This window comes from Paramisgurnus dabryanus, chromosome 23, assembly GCF_030506205.2.
Source record: "Paramisgurnus dabryanus chromosome 23, PD_genome_1.1, whole genome shotgun sequence".
NCBI classification, from domain to species: domain Eukaryota; kingdom Metazoa; phylum Chordata; class Actinopteri; order Cypriniformes; family Cobitidae; genus Paramisgurnus; species Paramisgurnus dabryanus.
Window position 1 is genome coordinate 3,273,594 of NC_133359.1, and position 27,780 is coordinate 3,301,373.

General features: G+C 33.8%; 2 protein-coding genes across 4 annotated transcripts in view; one reads left to right on the forward strand and one right to left on the reverse strand.

Moving 5' to 3' along the window:
• Positions 1-14,239, forward strand: part of eps8l2 (EPS8 signaling adaptor L2) — a 44,440-nt gene extending 30,201 nt beyond the window's left edge. For all 3 annotated transcript variants that reach the window (XM_065277481.2, XM_065277482.2, XM_065277483.2), the window contains 16 exons: positions 1,299-1,448; positions 1,983-2,062; positions 2,941-3,050; positions 3,127-3,191; positions 3,304-3,430; positions 3,538-3,626; positions 4,829-4,903; positions 5,344-5,492; positions 5,571-5,745; positions 5,834-5,865; positions 7,827-7,932; positions 8,006-8,137; positions 8,219-8,267; positions 8,406-8,589; positions 11,137-11,269; positions 11,585-14,239. In XM_065277481.2, coding sequence (XP_065133553.1) covers positions 1,299-1,448; positions 1,983-2,062; positions 2,941-3,050; positions 3,127-3,191; positions 3,304-3,430; positions 3,538-3,626; positions 4,829-4,903; positions 5,344-5,492; positions 5,571-5,745; positions 5,834-5,865; positions 7,827-7,932; positions 8,006-8,137; positions 8,219-8,267; positions 8,406-8,589; positions 11,137-11,269; positions 11,585-11,659 — 1,731 coding nt within the window. In that variant the 3' untranslated portion in view covers positions 11,660-14,239. The remainder of the gene's footprint in view (positions 1-1,298; positions 1,449-1,982; positions 2,063-2,940; positions 3,051-3,126; positions 3,192-3,303; positions 3,431-3,537; positions 3,627-4,828; positions 4,904-5,343; positions 5,493-5,570; positions 5,746-5,833; positions 5,866-7,826; positions 7,933-8,005; positions 8,138-8,218; positions 8,268-8,405; positions 8,590-11,136; positions 11,270-11,584) is intronic.
• Positions 14,068-27,613, reverse strand: fads2 (fatty acid desaturase 2). The gene is made up of 13 exons (XM_065277484.2): positions 27,455-27,613; positions 24,883-25,118; positions 24,112-24,222; positions 20,704-20,901; positions 20,428-20,529; positions 20,209-20,334; positions 20,062-20,122; positions 17,590-17,666; positions 17,367-17,464; positions 17,098-17,194; positions 16,932-17,011; positions 15,028-15,153; positions 14,068-14,595 (listed from the first exon to the last, which is right to left on the reverse strand). The coding sequence occupies exons 2-13, from the start codon at positions 25,087-25,089 to the stop codon at positions 14,544-14,546; spliced, it is 1,335 nt and encodes a 444-aa protein (XP_065133556.1). The 5' UTR covers positions 25,090-25,118; positions 27,455-27,613; the 3' UTR covers positions 14,068-14,543.
• Between the last annotated feature and the right edge of the window lie 167 nt (positions 27,614-27,780).

The following is a 27,780-nucleotide window of genomic DNA, read 5'->3' on the forward strand; positions in this document are numbered from 1 at the left end:
CATTCATTCTTTCTTTCTTCATTTTTTTCTTTCTTTCTGTCTTTCTTTCTTTCTTTCTTTTATTTTTCTTTCTTTCTTTTATTCTTTTATTCTTTCTGTCTTTCTTTCATTCTTCTTTTCTTTCCTATTTTCTTTCTTTCTTTCTTTCGTCATTTTTTCTTTCTGTCTTTCTTTCTTTTATTTTTTTCTTTCTTTTATTCTTTATTTCTTTTCTTTCTTTCTTTTTTCTTTCTCTCTTAATTTTTTTCTTTCTTCATTTTTTTTCTTTCTGTCATTCTTTCTTTCTTTCTTTCTTTCTTTCTTTCTTTTATTCTTTCTGTCTTTCTTTTATTCTTCATTTTTTTTCATTCTTTCTATCTTTCTTTCTCTCTTCATTTTTTCTTTCTTTCTTCATTTTTTCTTTCTGTCTTTCTTTTCTTTTTTCTTTTACTTTTCTTTCTTTTCTTTCTTTTACATTTTTCTTTCATTCTTCATTTCTTAATTTCTTTCTTTTATTTATTTATTCTTTCTTTTAATCTTTCTGTCTGTCTTTCTTACATTATTAATTTCTTAATTTCTTTCTTTTACTTTTCTTTCTTTTTTCATTCCTCATTTCTTTCTTTCTTTCTTTCTTTCTTTCTTTTCTTTATTTTTTCTTTCTCTCTAAATTTTTTTTCTTTCTTCATTTTTTTCTTTCTGTCTTTCTCTCTTTCTTTCTATTTTTCTTTTATTTTTTTTATTTTTTTCTTTTTCTTTTACTTCTCTTTCTTTTCTTTCTTTTAATTGTTTTTCTTTCATTCTTCATTTCTTCATTTCTTTCTTTTATTTATTTTTTTCTTTCTTTTATTCTTTCTGTCTGTCTTTCTTACATTATTAATTTCTTAATTTTTTTTCTTTTACTTTTCTTTCTTTTTTCCCTTTTTTCATTCTTCATTTTTTTCTTTCATTTTTTTCTTTTTTTCTTTATTTTATTCTTTCTGTCTTTCTTACATCATTCATTTCTTTCTTTTATTTATTTTTATTTTACTTTTCTTTCTTTTCTTTCTCTTTATTTTTTCTTTCATTCTTCATTTCTTCATTTCTTTCTTTTTTATTTTCTTTCTTTTATTCTTTTGTCTTTCTTTCATTCTTCATTTCTTCATTTATTTTTTTATTTGTTTAATTATTCATTCATTCATTTCTTTATTTCTGTCTTAATTTCTGTCTTAATTTCTTTCTTTCTTTCCTTCTTTCATTCTTCATTTATTTTCTTTCTTTCTTTCTCTCTTTCCTTCTTTCTTTTTTTTCTTTATTCATTTCTGTCTTAATTTCTTTCTTAGGAGGACCTAGAGAACTTTCCTCTGTCCACAGTCCAGCACTGTCAGACGCTGCTGAATCAGACACGATACCCCTCAGTCCTTCTGCTCGTCTGTCAGGACAACGAACAGCACAAACCCGACATTCATTTCTTCTACTGTGATGAAGTAGAGGTCAGATAAACAACACACACGCACGCACGCACGCACGCACGCACGCACGCACGCACGCACACACACACACACACACACACACACACACACACACACACACACAATGCTGGAGACATTGCCTTTCATTGTTTTATACTGAGCTACTAGTATGTGTATTACTTAAAGGAAAAGTTCACCCAAAAACGAATATTCTGTCATTATTTACTCACCCTCAAGTTGTTCCAAACCTGTATACATTTCTTTTTTCTGTTAAACACAAATGAAGATCATTTGAGGAATGTTTTTTAACCAAACAGATCTGGGGCACTATTGACTTCCATGGTAGGAAGAAATAATACTATGGATGTCAGTGATGCCTCAGAAAACCTATTTTTGGGGAAATATCTGTTTGTAAAAATGCTATAAAAATATTTTTTGTATCTGAATAAGCATGTGTTTGTTTATAGTATTAAAATCTAGATGTGTATAAAATCAATAGAAATGTATGTAATATCCCCGTTTAGATAACAAAGTAAACATGGGTGTGTGTTTTAGGCAGAGATGGTGCATGCGGACATCGACAGCGCTCTCGGGGACAACACACGCGGCAAGAAGATGCGGCCACAGACGCTAAAGTGAGTCACAGATATAAGATTCAATAGTTTATTGTCATGTACAGAAAACACTGAAATAATATACAATGAAAATCTTACTCTGTGAACCCTCCAGCAGCCTAAAATATGAAAATGATGAACCAATATCACAAACCAAGTACACATACTAAATTACTTGATTGCAAATGTGCAGTGTGTGCATATATACGTGTGTTTGTACAGTGTAGGCATGTAAGCGTACAGTATATATATACTAGAATGTATACTGTACACAAATATGCATACATATAAGATACTGTATATGCATGAATTTTAAGGTACTGTATATAAAGCGCATGTTTGAGCTAAAAACAGCTTGCACTTAATCATAGCATATATTAGACATTGTTTTGTCTCAAGATGCACAATTGTATTGTTTTTTAAAACGAATTAAGTGTCCTAATATAACTAAGAACTAATCCTGGCTTAATCTTAAACCTGTCCGGTAAACCACCACATAAAGTGGCACATTAAGCACCTCTTAAAATGCACATCATAAGATGACATAAGGGTAAGTAAATGATGTAAAATCTAATAACTATTTATATTGGTAACTATTACAATATCAGAAAAACGTAAAGGCCATCATGTCGCTTTAAAATTGTATGTAATAGTTGTCAGTATTTAGGTACGTTACTGTATCACTACTGGTTCTGATTACCCGTAGTGATTTCGAACCGATCCGATTTTGCAGGGTCACAAGAAGTCCCAATTTGCATGCTATCTGTCCTAAACAGTATTCGTATCATGTCACAAGTCGTAGTGTTAAAATGAGTACTAAAGTGATGCTTCACTGAATTAATAAATTAAGTAATAATGACCAAAAAACTGAGTTTAATAATATTTCTCTCCTGCATCAGGCTTAACCAAGAAAAGATGAAACGCCATCGAGAAACCATCATCCCACAGTCTGAACCTAAAGGCCCCGCCCCTGGAGTCAAAGGTCGAGTCGCAGCCACAGACGTGAAAGGTGATGCGGTTATACAGTGCATATTGATACAAACAATTGAACTATTCATACTCATTATATTCGATGTGCATTTCAGGTGATTTGTCGCCACAGGACCCTGAGTCCAATATGAAACTGGCCCAGGTCATTGAGAAGGACGTGGTGAGTGCTGGCGTCACGCCGTAACATCAGATATCACACTAGATATCTAAAACTCCCTCAAGCATTGAGCGTATCAGATTAACGGTGTGACGCGTGTTTGTGTGGCTTCCAGCAAATCCTGAACTGCACCCTGGACGACATCGAGATCTTCGTGGCGCGACTTCACAAAGCCGCAGAAGCTTTCGCTCAGCTCAACCAGCGTAACCGGAGCAAGAAAAATAAGAAGAAAGGACCAGCAGGTGATATAAATATTACAGCCAAATGAAAAAATTATATGATTCATGTATTCAGTTTCTGATTCATTCATGGATCCTGTACATAAATGAATCTCACATGTGTGTTTTAGAGGGGATGTTAACACTGAGAGCTAAACCGCCATCAGAAGCAGAGTTCATCGACTGTCTACAGAAGCTAAAACTTTCTTTCAACCTGCTGGTGGGTTTATAATATCACTTAAAAGCATGTCCCTAAACTTACAAACCCCCTTAAAGGGATAGTTCACCCAAAAATGAAAATGTTTTCATCATTTTTTCATTCTCATGTTGTTCTAAACCTGTATGAATTAATTTTTTCCAATGAACACAAAAGAAGATATTTTGATAAATGATGGTAAGCACTGCAAAAAATTATTTTCAAGAAAAAAAATTCTTAGTATTTTTGTCTGGTTTTCAGTAAAAATATCTAAAAATTGTTAAATTAAGATGCTTTTTCTTGATTAGCAAAACGACCCAAGAAAATAAGTCTAGTTTTTAGACCAAAAATATCAAATTTAAGTGATTTTGTGCATAAAACAAGCAAAAATTTCTGCCAATGGGGTAAGCAAAAAATCTTGAACATTTTTCTTAAACACTAAATTCAAGAAAAATACGCTTACCCCATTGGCAGATTTTTTTTTGCTTGTTTTATGGACAAAATCATTTAAATTTGATATTTTTTGTCTAAAATCTAGATTTATTTTCTTGAGTCATTTTGCTCATCAAGAAAAAGCATCTTAATTTAACATTTTTTTGATATTTTTACTGAAAACAAGACAAAGAAGTTTTTTCTTGAAAATATTTTTTTTCCATGCATTGACTTCCATAGTAGGAAAAATAATATGATGGAATTCAAAGGCCACCATCAACTTTGTACCATCATTTATCAAAATATCTTCATCATTTAACACAATACTTCCATAATATCTTCTTTTGGTTTCATAAAAAAAAGAAATTCATACAAATTTAGAATAACATGAGGATAAGAAAATGAACTATCCCTTTAAACAATCACATTTAATGACTCCTTACATTTTAATACTTTTAATGATTAATATGATACCTGCACTGTCAAAGAAAATGGTCAAAAATGGTCGCTGGCTGTCACCGGGGCAGTCCCCTATAAAAGTTCATTATATGTACCATTTAGGATCCCATATGTATACATTTGGTACCAATTTGTACCTTTGAGGTACTAATATGAAGTCTTTAAAGCAAAGGTCTACTTTTTAAAAAGGTAGCACCTCATTGACAGATAGGACCCTTTTTACTGAATTAAACTTCAGAAAGCATTTGGACACTGACGTCACCCTTAAACCTCAAATGTACAGTAAAATAACCATTCATTGGTGTCTGTTGATTGTTTTTGTGCGCCCTCTACAGGCCAAACTTCAGAAACACATCCAGAACCCCAGTGCTTCTGAGCTCGTGCATTTTCTGTTTGGACCTCTTGAACTGGTAAGGACTTGACATTAGACATAAACCTATAAATATACATAAATAACACAATAATTATTTTTTTGGCAGTAATATACATCATTTAATGCAATAATATATGTGACCCTGGACCACAAAAGCAATTTTAAAATGAGGATTTATCAACCAAAAGTTGAATATATACACTTTCTGTTGATGTATGGTTTGTTAGGATAGGACAATATTTGGCTGAGATTTAACTATTTCAATATCTGAAATCTGAGGATGCAAAAAATCTAAATATTGAGAAAATCACCTTTAAAGTTGTCCAAATGAAGTCCTTACCAACATATATTTCTATTGATAAATACATTTATGATATATTTACGGTAGGAAATGTACAAAATATTTATATAAATATGTAGTCACAGCGTGTCTCGTGCAGCATCATGTTTTCACGCTTGTGTTGTGTCTTATCTCAGATATTGCAGAGTTGCGGCAGTCCCGATCTTCCACGCGTGGTCATTTCTCCTCACTTGTCCCGGGACACCGTAAACTTCCTCAGAGGTCACCTGACTCCTAAAGAGATGACCATCTATGAGCTGCTGGGTGACGGCTGGACTCGGCCCAGGTACTGTGGATTTACAAACTGATTGGGTAGTGTATGTGTCATACAGTATAATTCAGGGTGTGTCCTTCTGTATCTTAGAGCCGATTGGCCGAAAGATCAGTACGCTCCTCTCTATGTCCCGAAGTTTCGGAATGGCTGGGAGCCGCCGGTGGAGTTGTTCCGCACGGCACTGTGGGAGACGGAAACCGCGGAGGTACTGAAGAGTCCGGCCATGCCGAAATCTCCAGTGCAGCCTGATTACAGGAAAGACGAGGTGAGCGACGGACATCTGGACTGATTTGTGACATTTATGTGTGAAGATGTGTGTGTTAACGGACATCACGTTTTTTTTTCTCTGTTAGTTCTTCGGATCTCAGCCACCGGTTTCAAACGGGTGAGTCTAATATACACTTAAAAATAAAGGTGCTACACCTTAAAATAATGAAATTTTGACGTTACTACCCTTGGACTATACCACACACATTTTTATTAAGCAATTTTGCATGTGACGCGTTGATAACACTACATTTTATTGAAGTTTGTAGCATATTTGTTCATATTTATTAACCATCAACCAATGCAATATTTTGTGTTTATTGTTTTGTCATCATGACCTTTAACAGATGAGATGCCCATATTTTACTCATAAACTCATAAAATGCATACAAATTTCTGTGAGATCAGGTTCATATATAAAATCTACTCAATACACTATATGCAAAAATGACATTCTTACTTAGTATTTTTGTCTTGTTTTCAGTACAAATATCTAAAAATTATTAAATTAAGATGTATTTTCGTGATGAGCAAAATGACCTAAGAAAATAAGTCTAGTTTTTAGAACAAAAATATACAATTTGAGTGAATTTGTGCTTAAAACAAGCAAAAAAAATCTGCCAATGGGATAAGAAAAAAATATTTTTTCTCAAACACTTAATTCAAGAAAATTCAAGATTTTTGGGTGTTTTAAGCACAAATTTATTTAAATTATATATTTTTTGTCTAAAAACTTGATTTGTTTTCTTAGGTCATTTTGCTCACCAAAAAAATACACTGCAAAAAATTATTTTGAAGAAAACATTTTCTTAGTATTTTTGTCTTGTTTTCATTAAAAATATCTAAAAATTCTTACATTAAGAAGCTTTCTCTTGATGAGCAAAACAACACAAGAAAATAATTCTAGTTTTTAGACCAAAAATATCAAATTTAAGTGATTTTGTGCATAAAACAAGCAAAAAAAATCTGCCAATGGGGTGAGCAAATTTTTCTTGAATTTTGCTTGCTTGAATTTTTCCTGCTTACCCCATTGACAGATTTTTTTTGCTTGTTTTATGCACAAAATCACTTAAATTTGATATTTTTGGTCTAAAAACTAGCCTTATTTTCTTGGGTCGTTTTGCTCATCAATAAAAAGCATCTTAATTTAAGAATTTTAAGATATTTCTACTGAAAACAAGACAACAATACTAAGAAAGAAAGTCATGTTTTGCAGTGTATCCATCTTGATTTACACTGCAAAAAAAATGATTTTCTTACTTAGTATTTTTGTCTTGTTTTAAGCACAAATATCTAAAAATTCTCAAGTCAAGATGTATTTTCTTGATGAACAAAATAACATTAGAAAATAGGTCTAGTTTTAAGACAAAAAATATCAAATTTAAGCAAAAAAATCTGCCCATGGGTTAAGCAAAAAATCTTGAACTTTTTTCTTAAACACTTAATTCAAGAAAAAATTGCTTACTCCATTGGCAGATTTTTTTGCTTGTTTTGTCCAAAAATTCCCTTAAACTTAATACATATTTTCTTAATTCATCTTGGTTTAAGATATTTTAGATATTTGTACTAAAAACAGGACATAAATACAAAGAATTTTTTTCTTGAAAATCATTTTTGCAGCGAAGGAATAGTTGGGCCAAATAGGATATTAAACCAATAATTTACTTACCATCAAGCCGTCCGAGATGCATATGTCCATCATTTTTCAGACAGACACATTTTCAGTTATTTTAGAAAATGTCGTAGATCTTTCAGTTTACAAAATGGAATAGTTATTTTCATTTATAAAGTTTTAAATATGGATATTTCTATGACAACAACGCATGGATTATCCTTAGAAGGCCTTTGTTTATCCTCCTCGAGCCGTTTGGATTACTTTTTTGTGATGCACATGTTTGCACTTTTTTGCAGTGTTTTTCTTTTGCTTTATTTCATATTTGTGTTTTATTGTATTTTCATGAAATGAAAAGTAGTAGCATTCAGACATTTCTCACAAAACTATAATTTTACGTCAAGAGTTTATTTCCCCTCGATATCCTATGATACTCACACTGTGATCTTCTCCTCATACTCTTCCAGGATTTACCCGACGTCGCCTGCTCCCCGCAAGTACGCAAAGATCCGATATCACTTCGTCGCTCGTAATGCCAACGAGCTCTCTGTCCTACAGGATGAAGTTCTTGAGGTATGAAGATGTGATGTATACTGTATGATAGTTTGACCCACAGTGACATGTGTTAACGCCTGTATGTGTTAAGGTGTTGGAGGACGATAAGCAGTGGTGGAAGTTGAGGAACAGAAGTGGGCAGGCGGGATACGTGCCGTATAATATACTGGACGTTGTGAAACTAGAGGAACCGTACGGCATGAGCGATCAACCCTACAGTCCGGTAACATCTGCACGCACGAATGCACAAAAACAATAAATCAAAACCTTACATTTGCATTAATGATCTTTTTTTATCTTGCAGTCGTATCGAGGTCAGTCTCCTGCAAGCTCGGTGGGAAGTGACAAAGACAGTAAGTTGTTTATAATGAAATCATATCTGCATGACACCAAATAAAAACAACAGACTTATATGATTACTCGGTTAAGCTGTCAGTTAGTTGTGTTTTGCTGTGTGAGGATATAACACAAAGAATCTCATCTTGTGTCAGGTCACAACCATCAGATGGATAAAGTGAACGATGAGCTGCTGATGTTGCTCACCAGCAGTAAAATAAATCCACCCGCAAGAAACTTTAAGGTGGAGCGTTCATCCAGCTCCTCCATGCCGCTGGCGTTTGACTCCACCCCTTCGCAGGTGACCTCTTGGCTCAATGCTAAAGGCTTCAGCAAACCGTAAGTCTTGATATTGTTGTAATTCGTATTAAATTCGTATGAAATTGTACAACCAATTTTGTATGTTTTTGTATACAAAATAAGTTTGACTCATTATAAGAGACGGCTGCATAAGACAGCTTAAGTAAATTGGAACTGTAAATGATTTTGTGTTGATGGGGGCAGACATTATACGTTTTTTTTACCTCTTTTTGCTCCTTTTTATTCATGTTAAATGCTGTTTTAAAATAAATGAAATAAAAAAGAAATTAAAATTATTTAAATGCAGTGTTAAATAATCTGCATTAAATATTATTATAGATGCTACAACACAATATTTATCATTAAATAAAAAATCAGGTTTAGTGTTAAATGTAAACATTAAATATTTTAACAAAGCCTTCCTGTCATATTGTACTTTATTTTGAGCTCCTACATACATACCGATACAAAAAAATGTATATATTGAGTTGCTTTAGATAAAAATGTCTGCCAAATGCATTCATGTAAAAATATTGAGACATGAGGTTGAGCTTAGATATATCAAAGGGCTTGTCAGTCTTTTTTGTATTGCAAATAGCTTTTATTGTTTTTGTGTTTGGTGTAACTCACATAACGACTTAAAAGTTATTAGATTTGAATCTAAACAGCGCTATAATAAACTAGTCTGTAGGGATTTAACTAGGGCTGTGTATCGCCAACAATTCCCCGATACGATACGTATCCCGATACAAGGGTCCCGATACGATGCGCATCATGATACAAGACTATTTTGAATTACATTTTTGTTCAGAATTTAGTAACATTATTATTATTATTATTTTTATTATTATTTGTTTATTGTACATTGAATAAGCATTGTTGTAACAGTTGTGTTTCTGCCATTCATTTATTAGCTATTAGAAATATTTAAAATCCCAGAGTTAGTACTTAACTTATGTTTTTTAAAAGCAGTTTTACAAAGATGGTGCCTTACTCTTGTCTCTCATTATTCTACATCTATGAATATATCTATAAACATGCAGTCAGACTTAATACTATTTAATAGAAATCAGATTATTAATGTGACAGTTATAGTTTGAAGTAGCTCTGTATCTCTTCTCTAGACAAACACTTTTCACATGCAAATCTTTGTCGTGTTTCTTCTCAAATGCGTCAGTACTGTTTTATAAGAGCATGGCTAATAAAGCCCTTTGCAGTAGTATAGGCTAAGATATCTGCGCTTTCATACTGAACTCACTGACTTTAATGCGTGCGAGAGAGAGAGAGAGCGAGTACGCGGCTCACTATGCAGACACGTGTGCCAGCGAGACAGACACGCAAAGTGAAAGTATACCCCGCCACATTTAACTCTACGTACTCTGCGGGACACATGCGTCCTTTCCATATGGATCACGGATCAACAGCAATTCATCACGTTACTTTCAAAAGTACATCCGAATCGATACGGAAGGTGCTGTATCGATGTGCGCATCGTCAGGCGTCCATGACGATGTATCGTCGTATCGATATTTTGAACACAGCACTAGATTTAACATATGTAAACCACAAAACCATAAGGGTCTTTTTATTGAGATTTATACATAATCTGAAAGCTCAATAAATAATCTTTCCATTGATGTATGATTTGTGATAGGATAATATTTGGTGCAAATTGCCTTTAAAGTTGACCAAATTAATTCATTAGCAACTAATATTACTAATAATAAATACATTGTTGATATATAAAGAGTTTGGTTTGAAAACGTGATAAATGCTTTTTTTATATAAGTTACCGCCAAAATCAAAATTGTATCTGGTCAGTATTAAAAACTAAATTCATATTTTTACGGCCGATGACAGCAGCAATGACAGTGTTTTTAATTTGACAAAGTAAGTGTTTTGATTAATGCCATTAATGTTTATTTTTTTAATCTGTGTATACCACTAGTCAACTAAATGAATACAACATGACAAAGATGAATGCACATTTATATACTGATTCAATAGATTTATAGCATTTTGAAAAAAAACTTGTCATGGATTTATTGCATTTTGTGGAAAAAAGAATCAGTTTTTATAATAAATCTTTGAAAATCAAATTATGGATTGGAATTTTTTATGTTATTACACTGCAAAAAATAATTTTCAAGAAAAAAAATTATCCGTATTTTAGTAAAAATATCTAAAAATTCTTAAATCTCAACATTTCTCAAATTTAAGCGATTTTGTGCATAAAACAAGCAAAAAAAAATCTGCCAATAAATTTTTCTTTAATTTAGTGTTTAAGAAAAATGTTCAAGATTTTTATATTATTTTAACAGAAAAAAGTGGTTTACATCTTGTCACTTTCTTGGTATAGAAAAAAGCGGTTTTACAGAAATTAATCAAAATGGATTTATTGCGTTTTGGATTTAGAAACTCTTCCTATTTGCTATTGTGACTTATGACTGGTTTTGTGGTCCAGTGTCACATATTTTAATAAACTAGTAAGGGTTAAGTAAAAAACTGAGTAAATGTTGCAATGATATAAAAACAGATTGAGTCTTGTTCATCATACTGTGTCCTGTTTCTCTGAATCTGTTTCAGTACGGTGGAGCGTTTGGGCATCCTGACAGGTGCACAGCTGTTCTCTCTCAATAAAGAGCACCTGAAGTCTGTGTGTGGTGATGAGGGGTCAAGGGTTTACAGTCAGATCACTGTCCAGAAAGCACAGCTGGAGGTAATGCGCTTAGATTTATTATACAACTTTCTGGAATAATTCAGTCTATTAATCAGCTGAGCTTATTTATATGACAACCCAGCTAAAGTCAGTTTTGGGGATTTACATTAAATCATCCTTTATAATGTAAAGAACGTTGTGTGAAAATATCTTTAATATTGACTGAGTAAGACCTCAAACTTCATAATTAGATTGAGACTTCACAAACAGGGTGACTTTCTTGTATTACAGTATTTTAACACTATTATACGATATATATTAATGGTGAACAGTACATTTATTTACTAATAGCAATTATTTGCTTTTTTCTATCAGAAAAGTCGAGGAGAATCTGAACTCCAGGAAATTATGAAGAAACGGCAAGAGAAAATCGAATCTTCCGCCGACTGAGCACGCTCACGGGACTGTCAATCAAACGTCACCTGGCAAGATTAGCTGCAAAGTCCTCGACAACACCCTTTAATGAACTTAGATGACGTGTAGATTCTGCCATGCTGTCGACCAAACGTCTAATCCATTATATTTTTTAATTGTATATTTATTGTTGGTGCTTTGTATTTTTAGTGTATGTACGGACCTTATTGTAATTTATCTACATTCAAAGGCATCCAAATCTTCTTATCCATGTTGATGAAATAAACTCTTAGGCCATGTGTCCACCGAAGCATTCAAATGGTGCGTCCCAAATCGCACACGTGTGCACTATTCTTCATTAACAATTGAAAATTTGACACTTTGTGCACTCAATGGTCGCGGCTTTGCGCAAAGGGTTAAGTAATTAAAGAGAGGCGGGGCAATCAGATACCATAAGGGCAAAGTTTACATGCTTTACATGTTACACCTCAGTCTGATGCTTAACTAAGTCATGTAAAAAAAACGAAAAACAATGACATTAACAGATTTATACGTTTTTTTTTATGTTTATCGTCATTTGCCCTCATCAGAAAAAACATTTTATACTTCCAGTTATTGAAAAACGTTAATGCTACGTACACACCAAACACGGGGCAACATGTTACTCGCTCTAAATTGCTCGCGGGGATTTAAGTTTGTGTCATGCGTTTTTTTAGCTCGAGTTGAACATTTTTATATTTAGGCGAATAGCGCGTGTTTTCGCGGCAAACGCGCCGCCCATATTGCATCATTCGCATAGGGTGGCCATTCGTGCCAGTTCCGCCGGACACGTCCTGAACATGTTTTCGGGTTCGTTCTCCGGAAGTCGCGTTGGTCAACCGCATACGTCATCAAGGTTTAATATTTCAGGTTTAATTTCAGAAAAGCAACCGTTACATTTCAAGGTAAGAATGAAACTACAATGATTGTATGTCTTAAAAGAAATAAATCTTAATTTTCTAATGTATTTTAACTGAAATGTGAGAACCTCGATGACGTATGCGGTCGAGCAACGCGAACTTCCGGAGAACGAACCCGAAAACATGTTCGGGACGTGTCCGGCGGAACTGGCACGAATGGCCACCCTACATTCGCATCACCCCATGCGAGGACGCGTCTGATCGCGTCTTTACATTGACTTTGTATGTAATCTACTCGCGCAAATCATTGAACTCACAGTTAAGTGTTCAATTTGGGACGATACTACTCTTCGAAAATTCATACACTAGACGGGTGAGATTATATAGTTTATAGTCTCATTTGGGACACTGCTTGTTTTGTTTATTAGCCGTTGTACGATGCGCCAGTTGTCGGTGTAGTTGTTGTCCCGCCCCTCCTCTACCGTGATTGGATGGCTAAGTGAAAAGTGGTACAGATGAGCCTAGCGCTTTTTTCAAATTTGAACATTTTTAAACTCCAACGACCAGTAAAAATCGGGTCAACCTGGAATAAACGCTCAGCACATTGCCAGCATCTTTAAAAAATGCGTCACTCCCATAGCAAACAATTGAAAAATACACTTTGGTGGACACACGGCCTACTGCATGAAAACATAGTGATGGGTGATTTCGAAGCACTGCTTCATGAAGCCTCGAAACATTTACGAATCTTTTGTTTCGAATCAGCGGTTCATCACGTCATAACGGTTTCGAAACATTTCACCACTAGGGGGAGTTGATCACAATATGGTTTAGGTGAACTCTGGTCAGTTCATAAAACATCCTTTTGACTGATAAAGCCACCATTTTGTCTACTTTTTGTTTCTAGACAGATTTAATGACAAGCATGTGCATAATTAAAATGGGGGTTAAAGTGATCTGTTTGCCTAAATAAAACTAAAAACACAAAATACAACTTTAAGTTAATAATTTATTTTTCCTGAAAACATATTTTGCAATTATTGTGTAAAAAGTGTAAAATGTTTGGATTGAGATCTTGTTGCTTTTACAACATTTTCCCCAGCATGTGGCGCCATATTTAGGTGTTATTTGGTTGATTCGAAACAGTGAATCTTTTTTCGATTCAATTGATTCAAAGCTTTGTTTCCCATCACTATGAAAACATTACAATATTGACAGGTGGAGATTGAGTGACAGAAGTTGTGTCTATAAACAGAGTGAATGTTTTAAGTTGTATTGTATGTACTATATGACGTATCCGATAAGTCTGTATCGAGGAGAAATACATCATTGCTGCGTATGTAAATAACCTGCTTCATCTAATCTCAACATGCATGTTCTGATGCTGATCATTATCATGTATGAATGAAGCATGAACAGTACATTTATCTGCCTTTCTATAGTTTATAGTCTGCCAACATGTTTTCAATGCATCTTACGAAGGACGTTTAGTGGGAAGTGCAATCAAAACAGAGCTAGTTAACAAAAAATAAGCAAGCAGTCATGTTTAGTGTGAATGCACAGGTTAGGTTTAATCAGTTAAGTCAATTCTTTTCCAATGCAAATTAGTAGTCACATTAAGCCTCTTAGTATTACCCTCTGCTACAGTAGTTTTTGTCCAAATGTTATTTATAAAAAATAAATCATTGTATTGTAAATTTGAGAAATAAAAATATTAGCGCTAAAGATTGTGCCTCACAAAATTCTGTGTCTCTCGCATAAACCACCGATCACATTTACCTGCACGTACATGGACTTTCAAGACCACCTTTATTCACATTCAAAGTGCCAAAATTACATAGCAATCCCACAAAACACAATATCAAAAAGGAAAGTGCTTAACATCATTCAAGGGAACTTGATTGACTAAATGTTTAGTAAGACTTTTTTCAGTCAGTCCATTCAAATGGATCTAAATCGCTCGTTCTGATTGTTTGATAAAGTTTAAATGAAAAGGAAATGTTTATGATGTAAATCTTGAGTTATTTGTTGAGGTAAGCGTCCAGCCAAAGTTCTCCAGATTTTTCCAAAGACCTGAAAGCAGAAGAATTAAAGAATTTGTGATTGTTTCTTTGCAAAAAGTCTCTGCGGATTTAACTTAAAGAAAAATTAAATCTGCACACATCCAAAATTTTTATGAAAAGGCCAAAAATACACAAAAAGCACAAAAGTGCATTCTCCCGGACAGCAGACGGCTCCGGGCCGGATCCACACCGGAGCTGCTGACTTGGGCTGGCTTGGCTAAACCACTGCACTTTTTTATTTATTGATTATTATATGATTTTGATCTATTTGGTATGCATTCTTTTGGCACCACAACTTTCTCTGTTCGTCAGTCATAGTTATAATTTGGCCAATTTTTTAGCATTTGTTGTTACAGCTGGTGGCAAACAATTAAACATTTAATCCTCTTAGGGGAACATCTATAAATTTTTCTTCAGAAAAACTTCAAAGTTTGAATCATACTTCACAACATCTGCAAGGGCCCTGGACAAGCTCTTCTCGATGTACGTTACTCCGTATTTGTCACATAAAGCCCGGACGTGAGGGGCGGCACGCCAGTAGTTGTGTCTGGGCATTGTGGGGAAAAGACTGAAAAAGAACAAACCAGATATCATGGCACAAATTCTTACTATAGACCATTTTGCAAGATGTGCACTGCAAAAAATTATTTTCAAGAAAAAAATATTCTTAGATATTTTTACTGAAAACAAGACAAAAATACTAAACATTCTTAAAAAAAATGCTTTTTCTTGATCAGTAAAACTTCCCAAGAAAATAGTCTAGTTTTTAGACCAAAAATATCAAATTTAAGTGATTTTGTGCATAAAACAAGCAAAAAAATCTGCCAATGTGCTAAAAAACATTTTCTTGAATTAAGTGTTTAAGAAAAAAAAACCATTAGCTTTCACTGCAAAAAAATTATTTTCAAGAAAAAAAATTCTTAGTATTTTTGTCTTGTTTTTTGTCTTGTAAAAAAATTCTTAAATTAAGATGCTTTTTCAGGCTTAAAACAAGCGAAAAAATCTGTCAATGGGGTAAGCAAAACGATCTTGAACATTTTTCTTAAACACTAAATTAGATATTTATAGTAAACATATAGTGATTTTGTGCATAAAACAAGCAAAAAATAAAATAAAAAATTTGCCAATGGAGTAAGCAAATTTTTCTTGAATTTAGTGTTTAAGAAAAATGTTCAAGATTTTTTTTGCTTACCCCATTGGCAGATTTTTTTTTTTTGCTTGTTTTATGCACAAAATCACTATATGTTTAGTATATATATATATATATATATATATAAAAATTTCAATCAAAATTTTTTTCTTGATAAGCAAAATTACCTAAGAAAAAAAGTTTAGTTTTCAGACAAAAAAAACATTTAAGTGAATTTGTACAGAGCCTCTATGGAGCAAAAATTAAATAAAGTTTAGTTTCATGTGCTCACGTGAAACTTTCATGTGCTCACGCAAAACCTTCATGTGCAGATTAATTTTTTTAAGTTTAGTTTCGCTACTTACGTGAAACTATTGCGTGCTCAAGTGAAACTATCGCGCGTGCACGTGAAATTGAAAGTTTCACGTGCGTGCGCGATAGTTTTACGTGACCGCGCAATAGTTTCACGTGAGCGCGCGATAGTTTCACAAGAGCACGCGAAACTAAACTTTAAAAAAAAATTCTGCACATTTCACGTGAGCACATGAAACTAAACTTTTGATTTTTTTTACTCCAATGTCACCTTAGGGGCTCGGTAAATTTGTGCTTGAAACAAGCAAAATATCTGCCAATGGGCTAAAAAAAATTTTTTTGAATTAAGTGTTTAAGAAAAAAGTAAAATCTTTTTGCTTACCCAAATAGACTATAAATATATATATATTTGGCTGCCTGTGATTTTAATGTTGCATGTCTTGCAATGCAATGTTCGTCTTTTGCCATCTTGTTGAAGCTAAAAGCGATGACCCTCCGTACCCCTCCGGCTGACATGTTAATATCTGATCTAAGTGGGCGTGGTGTGCGTAAGGTACGAGAGGGCATGGCGAATGATAGTGTCGTGATTCAGTCATGACAACATCATTCTCAGCCTGCGCTCCAGCTGGGTCGACTTTATTTTTTTAAATAATTTATATATTTTATATTTAAACTGAAAACATGATGTGATTAACACTCAAGTCATTCAAGTCATCGTGTCTAAAGTCAAGTCAAGTACCGAGCCTTTAACTTCCAAGTCCGAGTCAAGTCTCAAGTATTTTATTTTTTGTCAAGTCAAGTCACAAGTCACAAAAATAGCGACTCGAGTCGACTCGAGTCCAAGTCACCAAGTCACAAGTCCCCATGTCTGATATATATATGCACATAAAGGTCCAGATACTTACTGGTGCTCGATCTGAAAGTTGAGGTGTCCACTGAACCAATCATTGAAGAAGGACGGCTCAATGTTACAGGTTGCATCCAGCTAAACGAAACAAATAAATCATCATAATCCATCACACTTAGCTGAACGCCTCATGCACTGACATGTACTGTAGATTGAAGATATACCTGCATGTTGAACCAGTCGTGATTTTTCTCATAGTCGATGTCCATAGGGATGTGACTCATCTGGGTCACCCAGACAAACCAATGACTCTCTATGATCCTGAAGCCCAATACAAAGACACATTCAGTGGTCTAAAAATCCATGACATTGCCGTAGCATCATACACAAAAAAAACATAGTAACAGCATTGTGCAAGTAAATAATTTATATACTGCAACTCTCTGAAATGAAGACTTGAATAAACATGTAAAGACTCAATGGTCTGTCGTACCTCACGACATTAAACAGCAACACGGCTCCAAACAGACCGTAGAACTGTGAGTAACACAAGAGGTATCGAATGTAGTAACTTATACACCAAAGAAGGTCCTAAAGCAGATAAGAGCAGAAAAACAGATAAGATTAGGAAAGAAGACTCGCTCCTTCTCATCTTATTTTAATAGCAGCACTACTCGTTCAGCCTTGAAATAAAAATAGTTGTCATGGCAACCTACCACCCAAAGACCATGCGAGATCATGTTGTGAATAATCTGGAACTGAAAATACACTGGGATGAGCAGAGGCGGTCCAACTGAGAAGAGAACAGAAATTCAACATCAGAAACACATCAATCATTTAGGAAGAAGACTGTATCTGTATCACTAGCTGGGTTTCAATCCAAATGTAAAGCAAATATTTTCGAAATTCGCAAAAAAAAGGAAAACAAACAAATGTGAATTAGGTGCGTTTCCATCAAGTTGTTCGAGCGAATGACATGGGTTTGGTAACGTAAACAAAACAAGGAACGCTTGGAAAATGTAAACATGACTGCATAGTCACGATTCGGTAAGTAATTAATTTATTAGCAGTGCATCTTGTAATTGCCAAATGCTTGCACAAAAGAAGAAATGCAGCATTTTTGCAGCAAGGGCATTGCGATGACGTCGAGCCTCATACTGCATATGGGAAAGACAACGTCAGCTTATACAGCTAGACGATCAGTCACATGGGTTTAATGTTCGCTACGTAAGAATTTATTCGACAAATGCATTTCCATCTTCCATTGTTTTCATTTACTCTTTTTTGCATAAATCAAAAACCACCTCAAGCGAGTGTCAAAACTTTTTTGCGAATTAAAGTCAGGGTCAATGATCTCTGAACGTCAATGTTGACATTTGAAATTACCTAAACAAGCACGCCCCTAGCCCAATGAAATCTGAACTTTCTTTTGATAGACCTGCCCCACACATACGCAACCCAGGCAACGATGCTACAAGTGTGTTTTGGTAGTTGGCCCAACTCCCTTTTCCAAAGCTTTTTCAGAAATCGTGCACTTCACCTTTAAGGGATTTTTATTCAAAATTTGCCATTTTCATCAATTGTTTTTAATGCGATACTTCAAAATGCGCATAAGATTACGGTGATGGAAACATGCAGCTCAGATGGGCATGAATGCATTTACAAATTACAAATGTATAAATAATGTTATAAGATTAATGTTTTAACTCAATTAAGAGAAAACGCTTCCATTGTCAATTACAAGTTTTTCCGGCAATCCATATTTCCGCTACTATCCACCAGGTGGTGCTCTTACCCAATCCGGAAGTATCCCCTTAGGGCAAATAGTAAAGACTCTGTGTATGTTTTGATCATCACTCTAAATCGGATCTCTAATAAAAGTCCTTTACAAAAATGCAATTATCTCAGCTTTTTGCTCAAAATTTGGTATTTTTGAAGAAACAAATAAATCTAGGATGAAACATTTTCTGGAAGGAATTAAACTTTTTTTTAAATCATAAAAAATGCTGCCGCTGTTGTGTCTAGTGCCCTTGCTAGTGTAATATTACTCTATCATGTTATAAAATTAAGAACAACATACAGGGTCAATGTATGGCTTGATAATCTATTGATTTTTTTGGTGCATTTTATTAATTTTAGTGACATTTTCATCTCTACATGACCCTATTTTAAATTAGGGCAAATGCTGACATGTTTTAAACTCCATGTAATGTCTGATATTAAAAGTGCTCACAGTTTGCCACACCACAGAAAAATGTGATATTAACCACCAAACCAAATTTGAATGACGAAAAAGGCTGAATAGATAAAATAAGTTATCAAAATATTGGAAAAATTGGCAGGATTATCTTCAGTGTCCACTGTCGGCACTGAAATCTGCCATCTCTCTTAACTTTCAAATACTGCTAAAACCTGATGGATAGTCCCGTTGTGTAAGGGGCGGAGCCATGCTCAGTGACTCCAGTGTGTCATCTAGCCACCTTTTTAGCCCCTCCCAAATAATCCTGAACTCAGAAATGGTGAAAAACTGCTTAACTCATTCCCCGCCAGCAATTTTTTGAACAGTTGCCCGCCAACATTTATTTGTGATTTTCTCAAAAGTTTCACAAAATGCTCTTCCAGAAAAATTTTCTTCTAAAAATATATAAACATACAAATATATCAAATAAAAGACCAGACCCTCTGCTTTCAAACAAAAAAACACAACAGGAAAAACATGTTTCATGCTACAGGGTATCTATATTTTTTCTTTGCTTATAAACTCTTAAATATAGGTATTTTCTTTAAAAAAACAAATTTTTTAACAAAAAGCTGAAATAATTGCATTTTTGTGAAGGAATTTTGTTAGAGATCAGATTCAAAACGATTATCAAAACATACACAGAGTATAAAATTTGTAAATAACATTTTAGCTTAAGTTTATTCATAAATTGGGTAATCTAGTGGATAATCGCGGTATTGAAGATTAACATAAAAAAAATCTTCAGAAACACATTTTTTATGCAAATATTTTCTCTTAATTGACGAGATAACTCATCAATGGTGGGGAAAGAGTTAATGATCTAACTCTGCAATTCAGTACTACATAGTTTACAGTCTTTGTGGCGTGCTTCAGCAATACATTTCTAATATTTATAATAAAAGAATCCCTGTTCCTTTAGAAATGATTGACAACATCTTTGACTTACTGAAGAAGAAATACTTGTGCTGATAATTGTAGGGCAGATGTTTGATCTTTTTAATCCCGTACTGTCAAAGAGAAAGAGAGTAAGTGTCCGGTGAGATATGTGAATATGTTTTCTTCATACAGTATATGAATGATGGTGCGTCAATACCTCCACAGGCTGAACATTTCCCACCACAAATGCGTTCAGCATGTTAACGTCTGGATCTTTCTTGAATATGTTTGGTTTAGCGTGATGCTGGAAGTGACGATGATTCCACCAGCAGGCAGACGCGCCCTGTGTACACACACACAAGAATCAATGCCAATGACAACAGGAAACTAAATATTTTGGTAAAATAACATTTGTGGATCTCTCATGTTTTCATACCTTCAACTGTCCGATGATAAACTTGTGCAATAAGTGATCCCATTTTGATTTTTTAAACACGGACAGATGACCAAAGTCATGCTGCAGCCAACCAGCCTGAGACTATAAAGACAAACAACATCAACTTACCAACAAACAGTAAAACAACAACAACATACACTATTGCAAGTTGATGTCTTTCCTGCTATTGCAAGAATAAACCAGCAAGATTTTCACTGTTGGTCTGATGGTGACCCCAGCAGTTTCTCTTTTCAGATTTATAATAGTCCATCATACCTGTGCTGTACTCAGTAAGACAGCAATCAATGCCGTGTTGATCCAGCCGGTCCCGAAGTACCACAACATAAGCAGAGCAATGGCCTCCAAAAGCAGAATGTGACCCAGATGTAAGATGAAGAACAGCGGCTGAGTTTTAAAGCAACCCTCAGCTTCCAAACGCTCACGCAAGGCCCGAAAATCTTCAACAAGAGCAGCCTGGGGGGAAAAATCCTTTGTGATTCATGGGTTTAGGAAATGTGTAAGAGTGAATTCAGTTCCTGGTCATGGACTCAGTGTGAACAGAACAGATACTCTTGAATAGTCCTCGTTTGCACGGGTATATTTATAGCAATAGCCAACAATATACAGCAGGGTCTTCAACAATGGGGTCCAGGGCCCTTTGGGGGTCCCTGGTGGTATTATCAGGGGTCCTCCAAATAATGTTTCAATAAAAAAATGAATTAGGCATCCAACAAAATGCATTAATCAACTAATTCAGATTTGATAAAAATGAAGGTTTCCACATTAATATCTATTCAGTAAATGTCAAATGTTATGTATTATGTTAACAGTATGAGACTGTGTATATCAAAATGATTATTTTAATATTTATGTAATGTAACCATCATAACAAAAGATGTAAACCCAGTCTTAATTTGATACATGCACTGGGGGTCCCTGCTTCGCCTCTTTATCGATTAAGGGGTCCTTGGCCTGAAGAAGGTTGAAGACCTCTGAAATACGGTATTGTATGTGCCAAATTTTTGATAAGTAAAGATAGTTCAATAAAGAAATTTGGTAAATTTCTTACCACAAATATATAAAAAAGCGCGGCAAAAAATGTTCTTAGTATTTTTGTCTTGTTTTCAGTAAAAATATCTAAAAATTCTTAAATTAAGATGCTTTTTCTTGATGAGAAAAACAACCCAAGAAAATAAGTCTAGTTTGTAGACCAAAAATATCAAATTTAAGTGAAATTGTTCTGAAAACAAGCAAAATTATCTGCCAATGGGGTGAGAAAAAAATTGTGAAATAAGATTTCACCCCATTGACAGATATTTTCCTTGTTTTAAGCACAAATTCACTTAAAATGTATATTTTTTATCTAAAAACTAGTATTATTTTCTTAGGTAATTTTGTTCATCAAGAAAATACATCTTGATTTAAGAATTTTTAGATATTTCTACTGAAAACAAGACAAAAATACTAAGAAAATCATTTTTTGCAGTGTATTGATATAGTTTTTGAATTTTTTCTGGTGCTAAATTTGACCCTTCAAAAATCTTTAACTGGATTTTTCTTAAACTTGACTTTGCTGACTCTATCAACTTTAAACACGTGTAGATATGTCATTTTTTTGTCAGATTCCAACAAATCATATATATTTTTAAAGTGTTTTAATAGAGAATGTCAAAATAAAAATAACTCATTTTTGAAAATTTGCTCATTCTGACAAATTTAGCCAGCACGTGTCACATTTATTCAATGATGTATAAATCTCAATTTCATAAAATTGACCCTTATGACTGTTTTGTGATCCAGGGTCACAACTGTGAATTTTCTTTGGTAAAAGTGTCAATTATTTGTTGTTTTCTTTCACTGCTTAAAGTTCTTAAAAAAAACCATATCATATAATTGACTTTAGTTTTTTTTTAACAATATTTGATGGAACAGGTCAGCCTGTAACATGATGATGTGGACATGAGTTCAATGTCAAAGTAAAATCAATAAGCTGTTATTTGGGTGTCTGTGGGGCAGATTTACAGCCAGGTCAAGTGGACAGTAGAAAATGTGTTGGTCTGCAGGTCACATAAACTACATGAATGACCCCAAAAAATTGTGAATCCAGGTTAAAGTGTCATAATCTAATGAAGAGATTTAAAGCATCAGCGTTTCATTTCACTCATTGACATGATCTTACTCATACTCAATACTAAAGATATCAAGGTTATATTTTCACACAATGTTCTTTACATGTAGGATGATTTATTTTGTAGAAAACAGTAGCTGAGTTTTCACAGTCAGGGTCAAAAATGTCCACCAGGTGTTCCTTTTTGGCATAACGTCTTGGTGGAACTCCTAGAACCAAACTAGGTGACTCACAAGTTCATGTGAATCTAACCAGAAACTGAGTCATAAACAAATGCTTCAGTATCACGCTATCATGAAAGGCCACTTTGACTTTCTGTTGACTATAGAAAACATTGCTCTTACATAGCAACAAACTCTAAAAAAAAGCATATTAGTGACGTTTGAATAATATCTGCTTCATTTTTATTGTGATGATCACTTAACAGACTATAAGTAATTTTGCAAATTCATATTGACTTGTTTTACTAACCTTAACTCTACACCTACACTGCAAAAAATGATTTTCAAGAAAAGAAATCTTAGTATTTTTGTCTTGTTTTAAAAAAAAAAAAATATCTAAAAATTCTTAAATTAAGATGCTTTTTCTTGATGAGCAAAATGAACCAAGAAAATAAGTCTAGTTTTTAGATCAAAAATATCGAATTTAAGTGATTTTGTGCATAAAACAAGAAAAAAATCTGCTAGTCGGGTAAGCTAATTGTTTAAACTGCAAAAAATGATTTTCAAGAAAAAATTTTTTAGTGTTTTTGTCTTGTTTAAAAAAAATCTAAAAATTCTTAAATTAAGATGCTTTTTCTTGATGAGCAAAACGACCCAAGAAAATAAGTTTAGTTTTTAGACCAAAAATATACAATTTAAATGATTTTGTGCATAAAACAAGAAAAAATCTGCCAAATGGGGTAAGCAAATTTTTCTTGATTTTTTTTATTTATTTAGTGTTTACATTACAAAAAATTATTTTCAAGAAAAAAAATTCTTAGTGTTTTTGTCTTGTAAAAAAATCCAAGAAAATTCTTAAATTTAGATGCTTTTTCTTGATGAGCAAAACGACCCAAGAAAAAAAGTCTAGTTTTTAGACCAAAAATATCAAATGTAAGTGATTTTGTGCATAAAGGAAAAAAAACTTGAACATTTTTCTTAAACACTAAATTCAAAGTAGCCTATACTTATACTTATACCACAGGGCTGTTGAACGCTTTATTCTGATTGGTTGAGAAACATATGCATTTTTTTTTCAATAAAAGCACACCTGACCTGTCTAAATGCCTAAAAATAACCACGAGAGCAATGTCTGTGGTAACCCTGGTATAAACAAAATAATTGAGTCCAGTGTAACGCCGCTTTGCGTCTGTGCGCTGTGTTACTTATAGTCAGCAGAATATAACAATGAGACTATTACTTAAATATAAGGATTAAACTTTCTCTATTTTTATATCATGAATATTGTTACTGTATATTGTACAGGCATTAAATTGATGTATAACAGTAATAATCAGGTGTTATGGTTCTGTGTAGGATCAGGATTAAGGTACTGGTTTAACTGGTTATACTTACGTTCTTCTGTCCATCTTGACTGGGTTCAGACGCCTCCAGCTCGCCGATTAACAGCGGTTTCATATATTTCCTCACCATTTTGAGGTCTGGGTGAAACGCTGTAAATGCCTCCTATCCCACGAGATAAAACACAGATTATCTCGATATTATCATATCCTGAAACATTTACATCAACATTGAAACAAACAGATTCTTGAATCACGAAAACCAATTCACGAATTTTGTTAATGGTGTCTCAGAAGTTAGCTGCCTACCTAGACATCATTACATGGCACAACTAAAATATGATTCCCACAAATGCTGTCTACAGCTTTAAACAGGGTTTAAAGTCACAGCCATTGCTTTTCAGTATTCTGTATAATATTTATGTACTTTGATGCATTTTATATTTTGCATATGTTTAATATTTAATTTAATATAAACTTTAATGTTAATTTTTGTTCTATACAGAATCATAGCTACTAGGCAGCTTTCTAGGTTTGAAGACACAGCCTTTTTTTTTCATCTATCTAGTCTGCATAAAATTACAAATTAATAATATTATATGATCTCAGAAGTTTTTGCACTGTGCACAAAGAATGTCCAGAAATCGATTTCTATTCTGTATACAATTATAATTTATAAAAGTCATATGACTTTAAATGTATATTTTATTTTTTGTTTGCATGATGCACAAAGAATGCTTAAAAATATTATCAATTGTAGGTAAGCAGTTCACTAGTTTTAAAGAACATAATATGTTATTTATTGCAAATCTATTAAGTGTTTTACCGTCGCATCTTCTCCAGCATAATGTCCAATAATCCTCAGTCCTCCAGGATGTCTCTTCACCCATTGACTCACATTATAAACCTTCCTATCCACCACGATCCATTGATCTCCGCGCTTCGTGTGTTTCTGAACTTCTTCCCAGGTGTAAGTGCCGAACCTGTGCTCGGTACCGGAGGCCCGGTCCGTCTGCTGACCTCCACCGCCCATCACTCAAAACTCCAAGATTTTCTTCTTCACTGCATTTAAAGGAAATGCATATTAATGCATAACAATCCAAAATTCCCCGCCAGCTTTTATTTAAAGTTGTCCGCCAGCATTTTTGTGATTTTCACAAAAGTTTCACAAAATGCTTTCCAGGAATTTTTTGATCTTTAAATATATAAACATACAATATATCAAATGAAAGAACAGACCCTCTGCTTTTAAACAAACAAAACGGTAAAAAGTTTAATCTTATCTTCATTTGATCTCGTTTTATCACCTCTCCAATATGGGTAGGTGTCTTCAAAAATACACAATTTTGAGCAAGAAGATGAAATAATCGCAAATTTAGTTAGAGATCAGATTCAGAATGTTGATCAAAACATACACAGAGTTTACGCTGTTGTTGAATTACTTAATGCTTCAATTTTTATAAAGCGCGCCATCTAGTGGATAATAGAGGAATTATAGATTACCGTAAAAAAATTGTCAGGGAAGCGTTTTCTCTTAATTGACGGGAAAAGAGTTAATGGCCGATGCCAACATTGATATTAAGAAAGCTGTATGGCCAATTGGCAAATATGAGGCCGATAACGCAAATGTAATTACGGTAAATAAGAGACAAACACAACATTGTTGAAACTAAATAAACATTTGTTATGCATAAAATTTCTTAATGTACCCTTTTAAAGTATTTAAAACATATTTAGGAGACATAATTAATGTGGATCTGACATTTAACGGTACTGTTTGAATAAATGTGTGTTGATCTAGTGTGGTGTTGTGTGTGAGACAACATAACGTCATGTTAAAGATGCAGTGTGTAATTTTTAGAAGGATCTCTTGACATAAATGCAAAATATTATACAAAACTACATGATCAGGGGTGTATAAAGACCTTTCATAATGAACCGTTATGTTTTTATTACCTTAGAATGAGATGTTTTTATCTACATACACCGAGGGTCCCCTTATGTGGAAGTCACCATTTTGTGCCGCCAAGTTTCTACAGAAGCTCTTAACGGACAAACTTTTCACTAAGTTTTCTTCGATGATGACATGTTTGTCTGGTGGCGGCTAACTTAGATTTTCTATGGGTTTCAAAAGCGAGGGGTGAGGAGTGGACTGAGCCGTTGGTTGCAATGCGTAACCTCACCACTAGATGCTGCAAAAATTTATACACTGCACCTTTAAAAAGTCAATAATGATTGGCCATTTTACTGTCTGTCAGATTTTGGCTTTACATGGAGTCAAACTGTGTCTTTTCATTACAAACAACAAATTTAAGTAATAGAGAAATGCATTGGTTGATTGAAAAAATGTATCAGTCAATGACAAAAAAATAATAATCCACATATCGGTCGATATATCGGCATCTGCATTGCAATATATCGGTCTGTCACTAAACCTAAATCCTGAAAACTGTACTGCAAAAAATTATTTTCAAGAAAAAAAGTTTTTTTTAATTTTTGTCTTGTTTTCAGTAAAAATATCTAAAAATTCTTAAATTAAGATGCTTTTTCTTGATGAGCAAAACGACCCAAGAAAATAAGTCTAGTTTTTAGACCAAAAATATTAAATTTAAGTGATTTTGTGCATAAAACAAGCAAAAAAAAATCTGCCAATGGGGTAAGCCAATTTTTCTTGAATTTAGTGTTTAAGAAAAATGTTCAAGATTTTTTTGCTTACCCAATTGGCAGATTTTTTTTCTTGTTTTATGCACAAAATGACTTACATTTGATATTTTTGGTCTAAAAACTAAACTTATTTTCTTGGGTCATTTTGGTCATCAAGAAAATGCATCTTAATTTAAGAATGTTTAGATATTTGAACTGAAAACAAGATAAAAATGCTAAGTAAGAAAGTCATTTTTTGCAGTGTGGTTGGCTTACATCTGCACAAACCTGTTACACTGTATGAATGACATCATGTTGTAGCCACTTTACAGATGAAAACTATCATTTATTATCATCGAATCAATCTGAATACATTAGGTTGCATCACCAAACATAATTTTTAGGCTAAGGCAAGGTAGAAATAACTAATAATGTAACAGACAGCCCATTTTCATTTTTCAAAGTGAAATGCAACCCTTGCCTTTTGTTAGGAGCGACACAATGAAAGCTCACATAATCTCATTCATTATGCACAAGGGGTCGTGCTTAAACACACGTTCCTTACAATGCAAAATCACATGCAAAATAATCCGGACTATGTGCACAAAGAAAAACGGCTCGATACATTATAAACTAGATCTTACACGCGTTTTAAAACGAATAATCAAATTTTTAATATTACGATGACACTTAATAATACATACCTATGCAAATGTATAAATGCGTAAAGTATAATCAATAAATAATTGACTCACCGTCTCCACAGGCGCGATTATCACACAGTACTCATGCAGGTTATGTGTGATGGGTAAAGGAGGCTGAGGAAGGGCTCGTGCGGTCTTATACAGTCAATCTGCATCACTTCTGTACTGCTGCTGAATTCCGAAGAGATCATTCGAGTGCCATCGTCCAATCAGCGACAGCTGCGAGCCAGACTCATGAAAGATCAGCCAATAGGAATAGAGAACGATCTCTGGGTGGGAGGGGCATGGACGGAGATAAAGAGAAGTTTACTTCAGTTCGAGTCCGTCAGTCGGTGCTGCTGAGAAACTGTAAAGTGCGGAAACTGTAAAACAATGTG

Coding starts and splice junctions, on each gene's coding strand:
- fads2 (XM_065277484.2), bottom strand. CDS start 25,089: ATGGGCGGTGGAGGTCAGCAGACGGACCGGGCCTCCGGTACCGAGCAC. Junction 20,902..24,111: donor GTCAAGATGGACAGAAGAAC/GTAAGTATAACC, acceptor TTTTCCCCCCAG/GCTGCTCTTGTTGAAGATTT. Junction 20,335..20,427: donor TTATCATCGGACAGTTGAAG/GTATGAAAACAT, acceptor GTGTGTACACAG/GGCGCGTCTGCCTGCTGGTG.